This window comes from Myotis yumanensis, unplaced genomic scaffold, assembly GCF_028538775.1.
Source record: "Myotis yumanensis isolate MYYU_CA2020_CCGP unplaced genomic scaffold, mMyoYum1.0.hap1 SCAF_5, whole genome shotgun sequence".
Classification (NCBI taxonomy): Eukaryota; Metazoa; Chordata; class Mammalia; order Chiroptera; family Vespertilionidae; genus Myotis; species Myotis yumanensis.
The window spans coordinates 79,184,339-79,203,686 of NW_027223756.1; the positions used below are offsets into that span (position 1 = coordinate 79,184,339).

The 19,348-nt window shown below is 54.8% G+C and overlaps 3 protein-coding genes across 9 annotated transcripts in view; all 3 read right to left on the reverse strand.

The window, feature by feature from the left end:
- Positions 1-2,687, reverse strand: part of PLIN4 (perilipin 4) — a 13,981-nt gene extending 11,294 nt beyond the window's left edge. For 3 of the 5 annotated variants that reach the window (XM_070415851.1, XM_070415848.1, XM_070415852.1), the window contains exons 1-4: positions 2,612-2,687; positions 2,424-2,491; positions 1,797-1,944; positions 840-901 (exon numbers count right to left, since the gene is read on the reverse strand). In XM_070415851.1, the coding sequence (XP_070271952.1) occupies positions 840-901; positions 1,797-1,944; positions 2,424-2,474 (261 nt within the window). In that variant the 5' untranslated portion in view covers positions 2,475-2,491; positions 2,612-2,687. Of the gene's footprint in view, positions 1-839; positions 902-1,796; positions 1,945-2,423; positions 2,492-2,578 lie in introns of all 5 variants that reach the window. The other 2 variants (XM_070415850.1, XM_070415849.1) reach the window with 2 other exon arrangements.
- Positions 2,688-5,679: 2,992 nt separating this feature from the next.
- On the reverse strand, positions 5,680-13,806 carry PLIN5 (perilipin 5). Of its 3 annotated transcripts, none has more exons than XM_070415860.1 (9): positions 13,753-13,806; positions 13,282-13,414; positions 12,911-12,991; positions 11,881-12,076; positions 10,886-10,968; positions 10,097-10,277; positions 8,564-8,763; positions 7,164-7,280; positions 5,680-6,704 (listed from the first exon to the last, which is right to left on the reverse strand). In XM_070415860.1, the coding sequence occupies exons 3-9, from the start codon at positions 12,968-12,970 to the stop codon at positions 6,177-6,179; spliced, it is 1,365 nt and encodes a 454-aa protein (XP_070271961.1). In that variant the 5' UTR covers positions 12,971-12,991; positions 13,282-13,414; positions 13,753-13,806; the 3' UTR covers positions 5,680-6,176. The 3 variants fall into 3 exon arrangements, with proteins under 3 accessions (XP_070271961.1, XP_070271963.1, XP_070271962.1); XM_070415862.1 differs by having other exon boundaries at positions 12,911-12,972; positions 13,753-13,800; XM_070415861.1 differs by having other exon boundaries at positions 12,911-12,975; positions 13,753-13,800.
- Positions 13,807-14,878: 1,072 nt separating this feature from the next.
- On the reverse strand, positions 14,879-17,553 carry LRG1 (leucine rich alpha-2-glycoprotein 1). Its single transcript, XM_070413891.1, has 2 exons — positions 17,471-17,553; positions 14,879-16,692 (listed from the first exon to the last, which is right to left on the reverse strand). Exons 1-2 carry the CDS (start codon positions 17,521-17,523, stop codon positions 15,603-15,605), a joined length of 1,143 nt encoding a protein of 380 aa, XP_070269992.1. The 5' UTR covers positions 17,524-17,553; the 3' UTR covers positions 14,879-15,602.
- Between the last annotated feature and the right edge of the window lie 1,795 nt (positions 17,554-19,348).

Below are 19,348 nucleotides of genomic sequence, written 5' to 3' on the forward strand. Positions count from 1 at the left end.
CCACATTCCCCGCTCTGAGCCAGTTTCTGAAAAGTGATTAAAATAGCACCACCTTCACGGATTATGGATTAAGGATTATCTGCACTTTGCAGATAGTAGGTGTTCAGTTAACATGAGTGGAGAGGAGTAGAAAAGAATTGCATAAATGGAGAAGAGGTGAGGGGTCTGTTTTAATTTCAGCCAGAAGGACCTGTTGAGGTTCTTCCCCTTTTGAGATGCTAAGATCTGCTTGGGCTGCGGGCAGAGGGAGACTAGGAAGACCAGAGTGGGGGCATGTGCTGGGCGGAAGAGTTCCTATCAGGGCTCTGCACCCTCTGCGGCCTCAGCTGGCTTACATCAGTCCCTCCACTTGGCCCAGCCTTGGGGACAGGATAACATGGGCAGGCCTCATGTATTCAGGACCAAGGGTGGATGCAGCGTTGGTGTCGTTCAGCCTCTGACTGCCCCTGGGTTCAAGTCCCAAACTACCGTGACCTGCTATATGACTTTTGGCAGGCGGCTCAGCTTCTCTGTGCCTCAGCTGTCGTGCGGGGTACTACTTACTCCCTTCCTCACAGGGTGGTTGGGAGGATTAACTATTAAGCAGCACGTATAAAGCACAGTGTCCAGAGCCTGACACACGGTGAGTTGCCGCTGTTTGGTTCCCATCATGCTAGACAGAGAGTGAGGGGCGGTCTGTAGTTTGGAGCCTGTCCATGTGGGCAGTGAGGCAGTACTGCACCCATTTCACAGATGTGGCAGTGGAGGCTTAGAGGGATGTCTGCTCTCTCCTTGGGCAGGAACCAAAACATTCCCGAGGGAGGCAGAGGCCATCAGACCAGACTCTGACAGCCACTCACCTTGTCCGAAGGCGACGGCAGCTTTTCCACCTCCCTGGCCATCTGCTTCGGGTCGGTAGCTGCTATGGGGACAGAAGCTGGTCAGGCACCCCAGGGAATGCGAGGGAAGCAGGCTGGCATCAGCTGCTCTGGTGCCCATTGCGCAATTGGCGGGCACAGCCCGAAAGGTCAGGAATGTCCCAGCCACTCCGCCAGGGACAGTAGGAGGTGACATCTGTGGCCATGGGCTTGGCTCCTTTCAACCCCCCAGGACCTCCGTCCCCTGGAACTGAGGAGCTGCCTGGTGTTTTCTCCACCTGGGTCCTGGGTGCTGGACGCCCACCCAGGGAGATTGCAGGGAGAGGAGTCGGGGCCCCGCCCCACCTCTGCTACAGCTGGCAGTTGCCTGTCAGGCCTGGGTATGTGGAGCAGAAGTCAGCTGCCAAGGGCTCGGCCCAGAATGAGGCCTAGCCCGGGCAAACACCCAAACCTGGGTCTTCTCCCCTTCCCCCACCCCTGCACCAGCCCCCCGATGTGTCCCGAGTACTCTGGCTGAGTAACGAGGGTGGGGAGACCCCCAGGCTCTGCCATCCCAGGGAAGCCACTGTCCCTCTTGGGGAACCAGGATTGCCATCCCCAGCAAGGTCTGCCTACAGAACACCCAGGCCCTGGTCCACAGGCATCAGAAATGGGTGAGGGGAGGTGGAGTGGGGGTGGAAAGTGTGGGTGGTACTGAAGGGAGATAGGCTGTGTTCACACCCCCACATTTTCTGATTATGCACCTTGGGCCACTCACTTGCCATATTTATGCCTCAGTTTCCTCATCTGGTGCTAAATGAGTGTTGCCAGTCATGCAGTGTCTATTTAGATGATGCAGGCACATATGAAATGTCCCCAAGTGGCCAGAAGTCCCTGCTAGGGGATTTCCTATTCCTGGAGTCTCCCCAGATCCCCCACCCTATCGAGCTGTGTACTCACCCTGGGCCTGGGGATGGGCGGCCTCGGTGGTAGGAGTACCTGTGGAATCAGCTACTGGCTGGGCCTCTCCTGCTGAGCTGTGAGCGTTGGCCACCAGGTTCCGGGCAGAACTGAAGCCAGGCAGGAACCCCAAGAAGTTGCTCAGGGTCTATGTGAGGAGGGGACAGCATGAGCAGGCTGGGCCGAGATGGGATGGGGATGGGGGAAAGCATCAGACAACCCTGGGCTTCCACACCTCTCAGGCTCTTGTTTTTGGGTGACCTTGAGTTTCAAGCCTCAGTTTCCTAGTCTGGACAATGGGCAGATGCAGCCGGCCTCCCATGGAAGGAGGAAAAGGTCCTCCTTTGAGTCTCCAAGGCCTTCTTCCACAGCCCCCATTTCACAAATGGGGAAACTGAGGCTGAGAGAGGTGCTGTGGCTAGCCGAGGGTCACAAAGTAGGAAAGGAGCTGAAGTCTGCCCCCACCCCAGCTTGGGACAGGAGGGAAGAGTTAGCACCTTGGCTCTCAGAGCCCTCCCACCCCACCCAGAAAACTCCCAGATCTGAGGGCTGTGGCGGTCACCTTTGCAAGGTTCTGGGGGTCTCTAGGCCTTAGCAGGGATCTCCCCCTCCCATACCTCTCCTCACCTTGCCCTTGGGTTTGTGGGGCTTCCGGCCTCCTTCCTCTTGAGCAGACATGTTAATACTCTAAGCAGCTGGGAGGGGGCAGAGATGGTTCATAAATGGGGTTCCCATGCCTCCTGCCCCACACCCATAGCCCCCAGACTTTCCCTGACACCCACCTGGAGACCTTGCCTCACCCTGGCATTGCTCACCTGGACTGCGAGAGGGTCTTTTGGAGTGACTGGCGGCGCAGCTGGCAGCTGGCTCTGCTTTCAGCTCCCAGGCCTTATAGGGTCTGGGGCAGGCGCAGGCCTGGCCTGCAGAGGCAGGCAGCCAGCCTGCTGGGGGAGGGCCCTGGAGGGTCACGTGCCTGCCTGCCCTGCCCAGCTTGCATGGGCCCCGGGCCCAGCACCTTTCCCCTGCTCTCAGTACTGGGCCACCTCTGCCCACAGCACCCGCCCCACCAAGCTGAGTGATTCCCAGGCCATCCTATGTTCCTGAGACACAGCCTATATGCCCTTTTGGTCTATTCTTTCCATCCATGAGGTGGACATGGTTCAAATCTCAGTTCTGGAATGCCTTGGCTGCAGTTTCCCCTTCAGACTCCTCGCTGGCCCACAGTGTTGTGCCCTTCATTTCCCCTGGCTCTTGCCTCTTTGATCAGTCCAGCCACGGGGGCCTCCTTGCGATTTCTCCAAATCTTTGGGCATGGTCCTGCCTCAGGGCCTTTGCATGAGCTATGTCTTCTGCCTATAGCACTTTCCCCCAAACATCCACATAGCTCCCTCCCTCCCCGTGTTCCCTGCAATAGAACAGTACCTGGCACACAGTTGGCACTTAATAAATGTTTGATTAAATAGGCCAACTCATAGGGTGATTGTGAGTGTGAAATGAGGTCACACATGTAACCTGTTTATCCCTGTGCCTGGTACCCAGCAGGTGCTCAGCAGACATTAGCTTAGCATGGTCCAGGCAGAGAGGAGCAGCGTCTGTCCTCGGCAGGGATGGGACATGGCCCTCTCTGGAAGGGACTTCTCTTGAGAAAGGGGACAAAACAGATCAAAACAGCTCCAACAGAGCCTGGAACATAGGATGGCTTGTGACTCACTCAGCTTGGTGGGGGCGGGTGCTGTGGGCAGAGGTGGCCCAGTACTGAGAGCAGGGGAAAGGTGCTGGGCCTGGGGCCCATGAGAAGTAAGCCTGGTAGGCTCGGGTCAATCCAAGGTGGCTTCCTGGAGGAGGTATTTTGTACCTAAGGCCACAGAGCCAGGAAGTGGCAGAGACAGGATTTAGACCCAGACCCTGAGCCTGTGTGTAGAGCGGGCTGTCTGTGGATGGGTGCCCAGATGAGCAGAGGAGTGACTGCCATGCCCTTCCTGGTCTGCCCCTGAAACAGGGATCACAGTCATGCTGGTGGGGGTTGGGAAAGATCCAGCTGGTGGCTCTGGGCTCAGAGCTGGGAGAAGGGAGGGTCCTGCTGTTGGGCCTGATGACCCTCAGGTTGTCTCCTTGGAGTCAAACAGTCAAGGAACAAAAGGGGGATTCCCCAGCCTCTCTCCTTAGCCAACACTTCCTAAAGGTGACATTGCAGGATTGGGGAGCTGGATCCTGGGTGTGTCCCTCCCCCCAGCAAAAGTAATAAAAATGGCCCGGCCGGTGTGGTTCTGGTTGAGCATCCACCTATGAACCAGGAGGTCACTGTTCGATTCTCAGTCATGACACATGCCTGGTTTGTGCGCTCGATCCCCAGTGTGGGGCATGCAGGAGACAGCCAATCAATGATTCTCTCTTACCGATGTTTCTATCGCTCTCTCTCCTCCCTTCCTCTCTGAAATCAATACCAAGTCAGGTTTTGTCCCCTGCTCTGGCCACAGCTCTCCAGGGCTCCCACCTCCCTTGGCCCAAGTTCTCCCTGTGGCCCATAGGCCCTGGACGACTTGCCCCTGTCCTCTCTCCCTGCCTTCATGTACTCCCTTTTCCACCCCACTCTGCTCCAGCCACACAGGCCTCCTTGCTGTTTCTCCAACAGGCCAGGCAAGGTCCTGCCCCGGGGCCTTGGCACAGGCTGTGCCTTCTACCTGGAATGTTTTCCAGTCTTTGCTCATATGTCACCTCCTCAGAGAGGCCTTTCTGGAACTCCTCTTTTATTTAAAAATATACATCTTTCCTCAAATGCCCACATACTACCCCTTGTCCTCCCCTTTTATTTTTCTTATTCTACTAACACTAAAAATAGTAATGTACTTATTTTTCTTGTACATTGCCTGTTTCATACTGTATTGTCAGGTCATAGAGGGGTAGGAATTTTATCCATTTTGTCACTGCCGTGTCCCCAAGGTGGAGAACTGCCTAGCACACAGCACGTGCTTTATAAATACAGGTTGTTCCAAAAAAATGTTTACACACTCTTAACAGCTGATAGCTCAATTGATGTTTCTTTTCAGATTTAACCCATTGGAATTAGTAATTATTCAAAGTGTGTATACATTTTGGGGGATACCCTGTATTTGTTGAATGAATGAGTGAATAATAGCTTCTGTGGGTGAGGTGTTTACTAGGATTGGGCATGACTTAACCCATTTTCAGAGGAGAAACATGTTTAGAGAGGAAAAATAAGTTGCCTAACCACCTGCAGGCAAGGCTGGGACTCAGCCCCAGGGCGACAGGGAGCCAGGCGGTTCCGAGCAGGGGCAGGGAAGTGAATCTGACCAGTGGGAAGTGGTCAGGGCTCCCAGAGCTGCCCCTGGGCTGGGTCCCAGGGAAGCCAGGGGCCATCCTGACCTCACCGAATCATGCTATGGTTTCCCAACACCCTGCCTGGCCACTGGGGAGTCTGAGGGGCAGCCAAGAATGTGATCAGAAGATGGGAAGGCCCCCATGAGACTGACCCATGGCCCTTGCCCTGTCTCTGTCTCCCCAGTCCTGATCAGTGGAGAAACGATGGCAAGATCAGCAACGGTGGGTGCAGGGAGGTGGGCATAGGAGGACTGACCCCTCTGACTTCTTTCTCCTCAAGATCCTGCTCCCTGCAGTTCCGAGACAATACCTAGTGTGAACTTTCACTCCAGGAAGCTACATCTGAGCGCAATGCTTAAGCAGTGGGCTGGACACTGAAGGTGGAAGTACAGACAGGATGGCAAAGCGGGAGGGAGGGGTTGGGGGGGCAGTGGGCATCACTCCTTTCAAATCTCGAACCCTGGCATGTGTCATACAGTCACACCTCTGAGGCCCCCCAGGCACCCTGTAACTGAGACTCACTCCAGCCAGAACAGAGGCCATGGGCCTTTGAACAACACAAAGCACCTTTATTTTGGAGAGCATACCCCAAACAGCAAAGCAAGTGGGTCCGGCTGGCCCAGTTGGTGCAGCCCGGCATCTTTGGGGACCCCTCAGTCCAGGATGTACAAGCTGGGGGAGCAGGTGGATGCTTGTTTTTCAAAGCCCCAAATAGAAGCCACTGGGCAAAATGTGTTTCTCTGAGGAGCCTTGATCAGCTTCTTGGGGTGAGGAACAGGTGACTGCAGACAGATGAATCCAGCTGGAGACTAGTCAGACCTGAGTTAGGTTCCTGTCCTCATATGTCCAAGGGGAAGATTGGGAAGGGTCTGATGTCAGAGTAGCTGGTCCAGAGTCAGAATTCCACGGGAACCCCCAACTCCGTGCCTGGGCCAGGGTAAAGGCATTGGCTGTTGTGCTTCTGTGTGGCCCCTAGAGGGCAGCAGGCTATGGAAGTGTAGGGCAGCCTCCTGCTGCCACTGGCAGTGAGGCCCCAGGGGATCAGAAGTCCAGCTCTGGCATCAAGGTGTGTTTGGGGCGACTGGGGGGCTCAGGCTCCTCTGGAATGTCCTCTGGGAGACCTAGCCCATTCCGGTGCTGGGCCTGCCAGGCTCTCTGCTGGGCCGGCCAGTCCAGATGCGCCCAGCGGGGGTCAGGACCCCCCACGATCTCGTCCACCAGGTTCTCCAGGCCAGGTGGGGGCTCCGACCGCTCTATGAGGATGGGCGAAAAGGGCCCCACGAGCCAGGGCAGCGGCATGGTCTGCACCACCAACTCTAGCAGCTCATCCACGCAGGCATGGGCCCGAGCCACTCTGCCCCGGCCCTCGGCCAACGCCGAGGCTGACACATCCCTGAAGCAACGCGCATCAGCGAAGGCTGCCTGCAGGGTGTCCACGCTGCGCCGCACCTCGGCCACCTTCTCCTGGGCATCCCGGGGCAGGCCCCGCACGCTGGTTTCCAGTGCGTCCACTGAGCTCTGTAGCTCCCGCATCAGACTTCGGGACAATACCAGTGTTTCCAGCTCCACCTGTGGGGAGGGGAGGCAAGGGGGGCCTCAGTGTTCCAGATGGACACATGCTGAGACGGCTGTCCTGCCTCAGTTTACTCATGGACACACCGAGACTGTCACCCTGCCTCAGTCTCCTCATAGGTACACACTGGAACTGAGCTCTACCTCCGTTTTCCCATGGACACAATGGTATTGCCACTCTGTCTCAATCTCCCCATGGACACAATGGGACTATCTCCCTGCCTTTTTTTCACCCATGGACACAACGAGACAGCCCTGCCTCAGTTTCCTCCCTGCACACAATAGACCAAGCCCTGCCTTGGTTTCTCCTATGGGCACCCAATAGGACTGTCAACTTACCCCAGTTTTCCCATGGGCACTCCAACCAGCTACCTCAGCAGTTGGTTATTCATAGCTCAGTCATGGCCCCTGGCAACCCCAGGTGGATCCAGAACCACTCCCATCCTACCATCCTACCTGACTACGGCGGCGGCCGTTCTCCAGGGTGCTCAGACTCCAGTCCCCCCACAGCTCGTGCACTTTCCCAGGGCGGGCTGGGGTGGTGGGGGTCATCCCACACTGCACAAGGTCAATCTGTGGGAACCGGAAAAGTGTTCATCAGAGGTGGAGGACTTGGGGTGTCGGGGGAGCCGGGACGGATCCTAGCTTGGATCCGGCGTCAATAAACATTTCGGGAACACTTGCTGTGTGCAGCCTTCTGCACCCGCTGACCCAGCCTGGAGCCTGTTCATTGAATCCTCTGCCTCTGGCTGACCCTGTGACCTGTGGTTCTCCTGAAGCTCAGACTCACCGCCAGGCATGTGCTCATGCTGGTCCCTCAGCCACGTACACTTTTCCCTCCACCTCATCTCCCCCGCTGGTTCATCCCAGTTCAAGTCTCAATGTGGACATCATCCCCTCCAGGAAGCCCTCCCTCCTCCCCTTCTGGCTGGGTGATCCCTCCTCTGGGTCCCAGAGCACCTGCCGTGTTCCCCATTTTGACCCTGATCCCCTGACTGGCCTGTGAGTGTCCTGAAGGAGCACTGTGTCTTCAGTACCCAGGACAGGGCATGTATGAAAAGATGAATAGAAATAAATTGTGGCCCATCCATACGGTGGAATATTATTGAGCCCTAAAAAAGAAGGAGGTTCTGATACATGCTACAAAATGGATGAACCTTCAGGACATTGTGCTCAGGTGCTCACAGGTGCCCTCTGTTGGCTGCTGTGGGAGGACAGAGGGGTCCAGGAGGAGAACTGGGTGACGGTGTGCAAGCATGAGAGCTGGAGGCAGGTGGATGGAGGAAGCAGAGGGAGGAAATGTGGGCAGATTCAGGATAGGCTTTGAGGGCAGAGCTGACAGTATGGCTGATATGTCGGATGAGGGAGGGTTTGGGAACACGGAGCTGCTGGCAATGGAGATGAGAGGGATGTGGGACAGGCAGGCTGTGGCATCTGCACAGCCCAGTAAGCAGGGGCTGCCTTGCTCCTTTGGAGCAGGGAGGGATGGACAGTGAGACAAGAAGCTGGGTGTGCACTGGAACCTAAAGGGTGCAGAGGATTGGAATTGGTGGCAGGAGAGCGAGGGAAGAAGTACCTTCTCCCTCTCCAGACCTACCTTAACTGCCTATAAATTCCAGCTCCTACTTCTCCTCAAAACCCCTTCTTTACTCCCCAGGCTGAGTCTCACTCAACACCCCGTAAGCTCCTCCAGCCCTAGGCCCCCTCTTCCCCAGCCCTGAACATGCACAGCTAGAGGCAGCTGAGACCAGTTCTGCCTCCCCCTTCAGTCTAGCACGGGACCAGGTACTCGGCTGGCGTTCAATCCATGCTTACTGGCCAGCATTCCAGGGTGGGGGCAGGCAGGGGGCTCTCACCAGCTCCAGTGTCTCCTGCAGCTGGGCCAGTGTGTCCTGGGCATGATGTTTCTTCTGCCTCAGTTTCCCCAGAGAGTGCTCATATGCCAGGTGGCGGAGTCGTGTTGACAGGGAGCCCAGGCGCACAAAGTAGCCCTGATGTCTCCTCTGCTGTTCCACTGAGCCCACTTCCGGGCCCTCAGCCTCAGCCGCCAGTGCCGCTGGAGGGCAGGATGGGGGAGAGGGGGTCAGTGTGGACACCCCCTCCATGTCTGTTCACCCTCCTTCTGGGTGGACAAGCTCATGGGCTCCCAAATTTGTAGTTTCCTTTTACCAAATTCAACTCTCAATATTCCCTAAACCCTATGATGTAGGCACTATTATTAGCCCCATTTCACAGATGGGGAAAACTGAGGCAAAGAGAGGTGAAGTCCCACAGTGCCAGAAGCAGAACCAGGATTCAAACCCAGGCACTCTCACCGCCAGTGGTTCTCAACCTTCCTAATGCCGCCCTTTAATACAGTTCCTCATGTTGTGGTGACCCCCAATTTCATTGTTACAAATTGAACATAATTAAAGCATAGCGATTAATCACAAAAAGAATATGTAATTATATATGTGTTTTCCGATGGTCTTAGGCGACCCCTGTGAAAGGGTCGCGACCCACAGGTTGAGAACCACTACTAGACTGTCCTTAACCACTCTAGTAAACTGCCTCTTAAAGAATATATCACAAGTGCCTGGAACACAGTCAGTGCTTCATAAATGCCTTACAGCCTTTCCGCTGAGGACAAAGTATGTCAGTATGTTCTTCTAGTGCCAGAGCAGGGGTTGATAAGTCAGATCGACTCCAGGGCCAGCAGACAATATTAGAACATAGAAAGGTGGGCTTTAAGGGGGCAGATGCTATTCAACCCAAGTGTCTAATTTTTCAAGGCAAGCCAGAAATTGGGATTTGTAGGGCAAAATCTGATTGTTAAGTGCATGCAATGAATTAAAACATTTAAAAGGCATTGTACATGTCAGATAATACAATTAGGAGGGCTACAGTTCTCTCAAGTCTTTAAGCCACTTATGCCCTTGGGGTCTGGCCTGTCTGGTTTCTAATAGGATGAGGGCTGGGGGGCCATGGAAGTGGAGAGGGAGGGCGGGCCGGGCTCTAGCTCCATGTTCCTGCTGATCTGTTGTGGTCGAGTGAGTCCTGAACCTCTCTAATCTGTTTGGGTTTTTTGTTAATCCTCACCCAAGGATATTTTTCCCATTGATTTTTTTAGAAAGAATGGAAGGGAGGGGGAGAGACACAGAGAGAAACATGGATGTGAGAGAGAGACATCGATTGGTTGCCTCCCACACGCGCCCCTATGGGGCTGGGGACTGAGCCAGCAACCAAGGTACGTACCTTTGACTGGAATCGAACCCATGACCCTTCAATCCCCAGGCTGATGTTCTACCCACTGAGCAAAACAGGCCAGGGCACCTCTCTAATCTGTAACCTCTGGGGATGGGGACTGGGCAGGAGGATTCGGGGGCAGGTGAAGAGGACACCAGCCTCACCGAGTTCCTCCTCAGTCATGGGCAGGAAGTGGTCCACCAGCTCCTCCGACTTGCCCAGCACGACGTCCACCGCGTGGCTCATGGAACGCTTCAGCTCCACGCTCCAGCGCCGGCCCTGCCGTGCCAAGCCCGCCATGCCTGTCATACTGCTGGCCACTGCATCCTTGGCTGAGGTCACCACCTGGTGGGACGGACCCCGATCCAGGTGCTGTCAGTTTTCAGCTCCCTTCCCTGGCTCCTGGGGCTGGGGGTCAAGGACCCCTGGCCCTTTCCCAGCTCTAGGTCTCAATTACCCTGTCTACAAATTGGAGGAAAATAAAATCTCTCCCTCACAGGGTGGCTGAAGGGGTTACCAGCACCTGCTGGCACATAGTAAGTGCTAGATAAATATGGGTGCCGATTATTTTTTTAAAACACATTTTTACTGATTTTTTTAGAGAGAGAGAGGAAAGGAGAGGGAGAGAGAGAGAAACATCAATGTGAGAGTGGAACATCGATCAGCTGTCCTGCACACCCCACACAGGGGATGGAGCCCACAACCCAGGCATGTGCCCTGACCAGGAATCGAACCAGCAACCTTTCGGTGCACTGAATGATGCCCAGTCAACGGACCCACATCAGCCAGGCTGGGTGCTGAGTATTCTCATCTGTGTGGTGTTTTTTGCGTTGACCAAAGCCTGATTTGGCCCCAGAGTCCAGCTGGCAGAGGTGTTCTGGCTGGGTCTGGGGGAGGCAGCCCTCCTCCCTCCCACTTCCACCCCCTGCAGATCCCCATGATCTGAGCCATACCATCTCTGAAGGTTGCTGGAGAAAGGGTAGCTTCTCCTCCAGCTTGTCGAGGCCCCTGCAGGCAAGATCGTTCACTGTAGCCACTGGAGAGAGAGGGAGAGGCAGGGAGTGAGAATCTGGGAGATGATGAAGGAGAGGGACACAGAAGGAGGGAATACTACAGGGAGAAGCAGAGAAAAAAGAAGGGAGAGAGGGAGAGAGACAGATAGGGAGAGATGAAGGGAGGTCTTCGTGAAAGGGGTGACCTGGCTGATTCCCTGAGGGGCTGGAGATCCTGAGGGCGTGGTGGGCCCCCAGGCTGGGCCCTGCCTGCTCTGCTTTCCCCACCTCTGCCCTGCCACAGACTCCTGCCAGCACCAAGGTGACTCCACACCCACGCTCAGCTCAGATGCCCCAGGGAGCAGGCTCAAGGTCACTCAAGCCAGCTAAGAAGGAGGTGGGGAGGCCCTGGGCTGGGAACCTCAGGTGGCCCCCTTCTGGGGTCAAGAGTCTCTGTCCCCACCCCCATCAGGTTGTCAGGTTGGACTCCCGAGCTGGTCACAGGTCTAGGAAGATATGGGGCTCCGGATAGGTGGGGGCAGCCCTCAGGACAAGGGGGCAGACAGGGAAGGGAGGTTGGACAGGTAAAGGGGGCCCAAGGCCTAACAGGCCAACAAGGGAGAACTTCACGACAGATGGAATGCGACAGGAGGAGGGGCCACAAATAAGCTGCTACGGGCAGATGATGACCAGGATGTAAGACATAACATGCCAACAGGTAGAGGGGAGAGGCAGGCAAAGAGGGACTGGGAGATGGCACCGACACAAGGACTGAGCAAGGATGACACAGGTGGTGGGAGTGGGGGGGAGGCAGTCAGACTAAAGGCACAGGACAGGTAGACTGAGGAGGGACACGCAGGTCAGGGAGTCCACACTTCGGGCCATGCCATGCGGATGGAGCATGAGAGGGTGAAACCATGAGGCAACCACAGGACTGTCTGGCCAGGGGAACTCACGCTGAGGCTGCAGGTGGCTGAGCAGTGGCTGGGCGTGGTCCAGGGCGCTGGTGGTGAGGCTGCACACGCAGTGCTCAGCCAGGCGGCAGGCAGAGCCCAGGAGCGGGTGCCGATCCTTGGCCGCGCTGTAAGCATCAGAGACAGCAGTGCACGTGGCCTTGACCAGGGGCAGGGCCACCACTCGGTGGACCACGTTCTGTGGGAAGGGGTGCAGTCAGAGGGGCCCCCAGGGAGGGGGAAGGCTCAGCCTCACTTTAGCCCACTTCCTCCCTAGGGGCCACATAGGGGTGGGCCAGAGGCCTGGGGAAAGCATGTGGAGCGCCTGGCTGTGGACAGTAGAGGAGCCCACATGAAGGTGCTCCCAGGCTCCTGTTGTCAGTAGCACACACACAGCGTGGCAAGTTCTGAGTCTGGTGGCTTTAAGGGTACATGCCTCTGGGGCAAAACTGTCTGCATTCAGCTCTGGTCAGGCCACCTCTGAGCTGTGTGAGCTTGGGCAGTGAGTGAACTGCTTTCATTCAGCTCTGGTCAGGCCACCTCTGAGCTGTGTGAGCTTGGGCAAGTGACTGAACTGCTTTGCTTGGTGCCTTCGTGTCTCATCTGTAAAATGGGTTTCTGGGGCTGTGATGGGAATTCTAGGAGCCAATGTAGGTGAAGTGCTAGGAACAGTGACTGATGTAGGGTGGATGCTGTGAGTGCTGCTATTATTGTTGCTGATGAGAGTGCCACGATGGTGGACACAGAAACAGGGAGATGGAGGCGGAGACCCTGAGGTGGGAGGGGGAAGGTTGGGCAGAGGCCAGGTAAGCCAGCTGGGTGTGCTTGAAGAAATGCTCCCCTCCCAGGCCTCACTGTGTCCCTCTGGGAAATGGGTAGGAGGTGCAGAGATGCCAGCCTCCATGGTCCAACATGCCCTAAGAGTGAGGTGCTCAAAGCAAAGATAGAGGTGGGAGGGGTACCCAGCTGTTCAGGGAGGGACTGTCCCCCTCCCTTCCCCATGTGCTGCTCCGTAGGAGGTGCAGCCCCTCACCTGCTGGTCCTGCTCCCACAAGCTGGGTGGGTGGTCCTGAGCCGCCTCATCTTCTGACATGCCTGCTGCAAATAGGGTCACCTTGGGGGACAGGACAGAGTGAAGGGGGCCAGCCCACCAAGCTCCTTCCCACGCCCTGGGTTCTGTCTGTCTGGGCTCTGTGACTCCAGCAAGTCTCGTTCCTTCTTGGGGCCTCAGTTTCCTCATCCAAAAAGTGAGGTAATGGTAATACCCTACCTCAGAATGTCATGAGGAGCACAGACAGTGCACAAGACTCTGCACACAGTAGGTGCACACTAGAGAGCCTCTGGCAAAGTGGGGCCCCTGTAGTGATTCAAAGCATGGGCGTAGGGTTTCAATCCTGCCATTACCTGCTGTGTGACTTTGGACAAGTGCCTTCACCTCTCTGGGCTGTTTCCTCTTCTGCAAAGCAGGGGAGGTCCCTGGTGCCCCTACCCTGGACAGAACTGCACGAGCAGCCCCATACAGCGATGCCGGCGGTAACTGTAGAATCCCAATAAACTCAGTCAGATCGACAATCGGGGAAACCGAGGCACACAGGGGTCCATGCTGCGCTCAAGGTCACTCAGCTTAAGCTGACTCAGAGCAGAGAGTTTGACCTCAGACTCCCCGCCTGCAGGTCATCCCTACCCCGTGCCTGCAGAGCTGTGGTCCCCGCCCAACAGGGTCCTGAGCTTCAGCCAACTGGGCCAAGGGTCTCTGCCACCTGCTCCAGCCCGTCACCCCCTCCTCTCCCCACGCCGCTGAACCCTCGCCTGCCCACCCAGTTCGGGCCCCCAGGCCTGCTGGGTGCTCTTGGACGCCACCCGGGTGACACTCACCTGGGCGCGCGCAGCCTCAGCCCCCAGGTACTGCCGCGGACCCCAGACTCTGGCTCCAGTCTCCGCCCTCTGCCGGCCCCGCCCGCCTTATAGTGGCTCTGGAGGCGGAGCCTCCTGGGATTGACCAATAGGGAAAGGCTGCCCAGGGGCGTGTCAGGGGTGGGGCTTCAGGACCCCACGCTCTTGAGCCCTTGTGCTCCCGAGTACTGTGCGGTTGCCAAAGCAACTTGGGGATGGTGGATGCCCCAAAATTGAGCTACTTCCATAGGCCAAGTTTGGCCACTTGTCACCCTCGCTGCCTTGGAGGGGGGGGGGGAGGGGAGCGACCACAACTCCCACCTCCTTCTCCAGTGACCTTGGGCAAGTCCTTCATGTCTTTCTATTTTTAAAAAATGTTTGTTTATTTAGGAGAAGGAGAGGGAGAGAAAGAGAGAGAGAGAGAGAGAGAGAGAGAGAGAGAGAGAAACGTTGATTTGTTGTTCCACCATCTATGCCTTCATTGCTTGATTCCTGTATGTGCCCTCACTGTGGATTGAACCTGCAACCTTGGCATATCAGGACACTGCTCTAACCAACTGAGTTACTGGCCAGGGCTCTTTCCTTTTTTTTTTTTTTTTTTAATCTACCACTTAACCAAGAGCCAAACTGGCCCATTCTCTGAGATCCCCATTTTACAGATGAGCAAATTGAGGTTCAGAACACTTAAACCACTTGCCCTGGGTCCCACAGTGACTGGCGGATTTGATTTAAATTCAATCAAATCAAGCTCCAGACCCTGGCTTTTTCATCTTCACGCCTGGAACGATCACCAATGTGGTCATGATACTCCTTCCGGGGGGGCTGAAAAAACAGAGCGTGGCCCAAACACCCCCGGCCCCCCAAATCTGACCCCGGCCCCACTATGCCCAGCATTGTCAGCAGGTGGCTCTAGGTCCTGAGTTCTGAGAGCACAGCCCTGGCTTCTGCCCATGCTTGTCCTGGGTGGCTGCGCCCTGGGCTATCACTGGCCAGCATGACGAATTGTTTGGAGACCTGAAGCAATCTAGTTTAATTTAAACCTTCCCCAGGGCACAGGCCCTGGCAGGAATCCACCAGTAAAATGACACCCCGGCCAATAGTCAGAGTTTTATTTCCAGTTAAGCCTCAGGATAGGAGAGAGGAGGAGGAGGAGCCACAGGTCATCAGATTTCAAGTCCAGCACCCCACACCCTGTCATGCCTATTTCCTCCTTCATCCTGGAGAAGTAGGAAGTTGACTTGGGAGATGCAGGAACACAGTAAATGCCAATTTGTCCAATTCCGTTTGACATTTATTTTTATTTTTAAAAATATTTTACATTTTATTTTATTTTTATTGATTTCAGAGAGGAAGGGAGAGAAAGAAACATCAATGATGAGAAAGAATCATTGATTGGCTGCCTCCTGCACGCCCTCTACTGGGGATCGAGCCCGAAACTCGAATGTGCCCTTGACCAGAATTGAAGCTGGTACCCTTCCGTCCCTAGGCTGACACTCTACCACTAAGCCAAACCAGCTAGGGCTGACAATTATTTATTAACCCCCTCGGGTCTGACACCTAGCTGAGTGAGACACCTCAGCCCCAGGCCCTGCACTCAGAGAGCCCCCCAAAAGTGGGGGAGCCAGAGTCAGAGACAGCCCCAGTGTGGCCAGGGTTGTGCTGAGGGAGCTGGGAGACCAAGAGATGTGGGAAATGGGAAGGCATTCCTGGAAGAGGAATGAGCAAAGCTTGAGCAAAGGCAAGGAGGCCTGTGAGCCTAAGGGGTGTTTTGGGAAGCAGGGGCAAAATGGGTCTAGTAACTGTGGAAAGCCTGCCTCACCCTTAAAAGGGAATTAATTGCCTAATGGGGTGCAGTGTTCTGCCAGGCCGTTCCTATCCATCTCCACCCCAGCCTTAAGCTTCAAATGAGACATGGCCGCGGCCAGAAGTGTCTGGCCATGCATGGCTTTAGGCTCAACGCAGTACGTGTTATTCCGGAAGAACATCTTGTCTTTATTGCACACAAGCCACTCATAGAAGTCGTCCAAGTGCTGGTCGCAATTCCAGGGGTTACCAGAGATGTCAAAGCCATCCTTCATGTCCCGGCCTGCCCCGGGCCGCCCCACAGATGCCCAGAGCCCCTTGGGCACGCTGCTCAGTGAGTTGTTGGACAGGTCCAGCATGTCCAGCTGCTTCAGACCTTGGAAGGCGCTGGCTGCCACCGTGGCCAGACGGTTGTCACTCAGGAAAAGGTAGCTCAGGTTTGGCTGGGGCTCCAGCAGGCCCTCTTCGAGTGCTTGCAATCTGTTGCCCTCCAGGTGCAGCCGTTCCAACTTCAGGGGGCCCCTCAGAAGGTCAGAGGGCAAAGACTCCAGCTGGTTATTGCCAAGGTCAAGGAAGTGCAGGTCGGTGAGGTTGGCCAGCAGCCCGGAGGGTAGTGTCCGGAGGTGGTTCCCGGACAGGTCCAGATGCCTCAGGGCTTTCAGGCCCTGCAGCCACGAGGTTTCCAGGACTTCCAGCTGGTTTTGAGTCAGCACCAGGGTGTGGAGGGCGGCTGAGCCCTGGAAGAGGCCGGCGGGCAGCTGGGTCAGGGCGTTGCCGGTCAGATCGAGCACCTTCAGCTGAGGCACAGGCAACAGAAACTTGGCTGACAGTGTCTCCAGCCCATTGCTGGAAAGGTGCAGTTCCTGGAGGTTAGGGATGCCCTGTAGGGTCTCGGGTGGCAGCTGGGTGAGGTTGAAGAACTCCACAGACAGGAAGATGGTGTCGGCTGGGAGCTGCCGGGGGAATTTGGCAGGTGGGTAGCAGTTGACGGAGCTGCCATTACTTGACTGGGACACCTGGCAGGCTTCAGGGTTTGGGGTGACCCCGTGGACTGAGGGGGCCACAATTAGTAGCAGCAGGAACAGGGTTCTAGAAAGATGGGGATCCAGGACCCCTGGGCTGGAGGCAATGACAGAAGGTGCTTAATGAGCCAAAATAAAAATATACCCGACTCAGTGAAAATATACCCAGAAAATGTCCACTTCTTCCTATCCATTTTTGCTCCCCAGAACCATGCCTCCTCATTGCTCCTCTGGGCTAGTGCACTCACCTCCTCCTCCTCTTCATGTTTTGAAGGCAGAGCCAGTGAACTCCTACCCATCCTGCAAAGCCCCCAACTCCAATGCCCCTTTTTTCACTAGACTTTCTCTGACTTTCCCAAGCAGAACTCATGGTTTCCCCCTCTGTGCTCCTACTCTTTCTTTCCAACCCTGACTAAACAAGGTCAGGTTATCTGTGTCCAGTTCCATCTTGCATCAAGCACCCAGGCACAAGCCAGGGCTCTGGGTGCAAATGGGACTTTGAACATGAAAAATGCCCAAAGCAAAATGAATGAATAAATAAATAAGTGCCCAAAGCAGGCTCGGGGGCAGGCATTTGGCCTCGATATGGGATGGTTTGCAGTTGGCACTGTAACCCTTGAAGGGCTGGGGCTTCTGCTGCTCCCGGTCCCCCTCCAGCAGGTCTCTGAGGCCGGGGGTGGATTCTCACTCCCTGCCTGGGAGGTCTGCAGGTGAGTGTGAGTAAGGGAGCAAACCTGTCCTAGTTAGAGCCTGAGTGTTGGTCTGTTCCAGCCAGGAGGCCTACGCCTGGCCCTGTGATTTCAGTGGGTCAGATGGACTGTCCATGCACTGCCTGGTGTTCAAGCCTGCCCAGGAACGGCAGGGTGGGGACCTACCTCTGGTTTCCCTCTGGGCTCCAAGAGGACATGGTGGCCTCTCTCTTTTCCATCCAGATTCCTTTGGTCTGCTGAGGTGGCCTTATACCTACCTGGGCTGGGGGCAGGGGCACCAACCATAGGGAAGTCCCCACCCACCCACATCCTGTTCCCGATAGGACCTGAACTTGAGCCAGGCACAGGAAAGGGAGGAGTCAAGGTTACAAAATTGTTTCCTGGCAGGGGGGAGGACAGCAGAGGAGCTGCCCACCCCTTCTTGTCCCTGTGTTTGTCCAGTTTTCCTTCCCCTGATTCCTGCTATTGGAAAGTGGGCACCCAGAGTCTCTGGGAGTGCGTCCCCACTCCCCCCACCCCCAACCCAGGAATCAAGGTCAAGCTTGCAAGGTGCCAGGCCTGGAGGATGGGGACACGAGGTACTATTTGCGACACACTTGAGCAATCAGGAAGTGCAGTGATGAGAACAAAAAACACTTGTCGTGAGTTTATGACATGTTGTTGGATATATTTTTATTGAAATAATCTTTTAAAAATAGAATATAAAAGCGAGTGATGCCAGAAGTCTTTGAACAATGAGCTGGGAGGGAATAAACCTATTTCTGAATCCCAGCTGTGCCAGGACTGCTATGCTTTGTGACTGTGGCAAGTGGCTTAACTTTTCTTGGCCTCTGTTTCCCCATCTGTGAAGCTGAATTCAATCTCCAAAGCTCCCATCTGCTCTTTTTAAAAAACATTGAATTTATTGGGGTGACATTGGTTAATAAAATTATATAGATTTCAGGTATTGCTCTTTCTTCATCCTAACTTGATGCACCATTTGTTTTGGGTTGTTTGTTTACTAAAGAATACATTAGGAGGCTATACATTTCCCTTTGAGAATAGCTTTGGCTGCATCTCATGGATTTTGCTATTAAGTGCTTTCATTCTGGTTGAGTTCTAAAAATTCAGGTGTGCATTGTTATCTTATCTGTTATGCCTGGCTATGGCCTCTTCTCCCTGCCCTATCTCTGAAGGGTTTATCCCTACTCAGCTGTGATGATGACTGAGTTCTGTCTTAGAGACAGAACACACAGGCTCAGAGATAAACACACAGGTTGACAGTGACAGGCACAGATGAAGAATGAAAGATAGATACACATGAATCCACAGACATAGATACTGACAAAGATAAAACAAAAATACATAGACAGAACTTAACAGACACACGGACAGAGCAGGACACACAGGACAGAATGGCAGGCCTGCAGAGACAGCCACACAAAACAGGCACACACCAAAACGGGCAAAAGGCCTGAAGAGAGATTTTTCCAAAGAAGACACACAAATGGCCAACAGACATATGAAAAGATGCTCAGCATCAATGACCGTCGGGGAAATGCACATCAAAACCACCGTGAGGTATCACTCACGCCTGCTGGAATGGCTATTATCAGTAAGACAAGAAGTAACAAGTATTGGCGAGGATGTGGAGAAAAGGTAACCCTGTGCTCTGTTGGTGGGAATGCAAATTGGTGCTACAGAGAACAATATGGAGGCTCCTCAGAAAATTTAAAAATCCAGCAATTCCACTTCTGGGCATTTGTTCAAAGTAAATGAAATCACCATCTTTAGATATCTGCTTCCCCCTGGTTACTGCAGCATTATTCTCACACACACACACACACACACACACACACACACTTCAGCCATAACATAAGACACAAATCCTGCCATTTGCAACAACATGGATGAATCTTCAGGGCATTATGCTAAGTGAAATAAGTCAGATGGAGTGAGGCAAATACTGTGTGATCTTGTGTATATGTGGAATGTAAAAATGAACTCATAGTCACCGGTGGTAGGATGGTTCTCATCAGGGGCTGGGGGTGGAGGGCAATGGGG

Excerpts from the sequence above, each read along its gene's own strand:
- PLIN5 (XM_070415860.1), bottom strand. The coding sequence starts at position 12,970 with ATGTCAGAAGATGAGGCGGCTCAGGACCACCCACCCAGCTTGTGGGAG. Across the intron at positions 8,764-10,096 it reads CATGACTGAGGAGGAACTCG|CGGCACTGGCGGCTGAGGCT; the intron begins GTGAGGCTGGTG and ends CCTGCCCTCCAG. Across the intron at positions 6,705-7,163 it reads ACGGCCGCCGCCGTAGTCAG|GTGGAGCTGGAAACACTGGT; the intron begins GTAGGATGGTAG and ends CCCTCCCCACAG.
- LRG1 (XM_070413891.1), bottom strand. The coding sequence starts at position 17,523 with ATGGAAAAGAGAGAGGCCACCATGTCCTCTTGGAGCCCAGAGGGAAAC. Across the intron at positions 16,693-17,470 it reads AGCCCAGAGGGAAACCAGAG|CCCAGGGGTCCTGGATCCCC; the intron begins GTAGGTCCCCAC and ends CATTGCCTCCAG.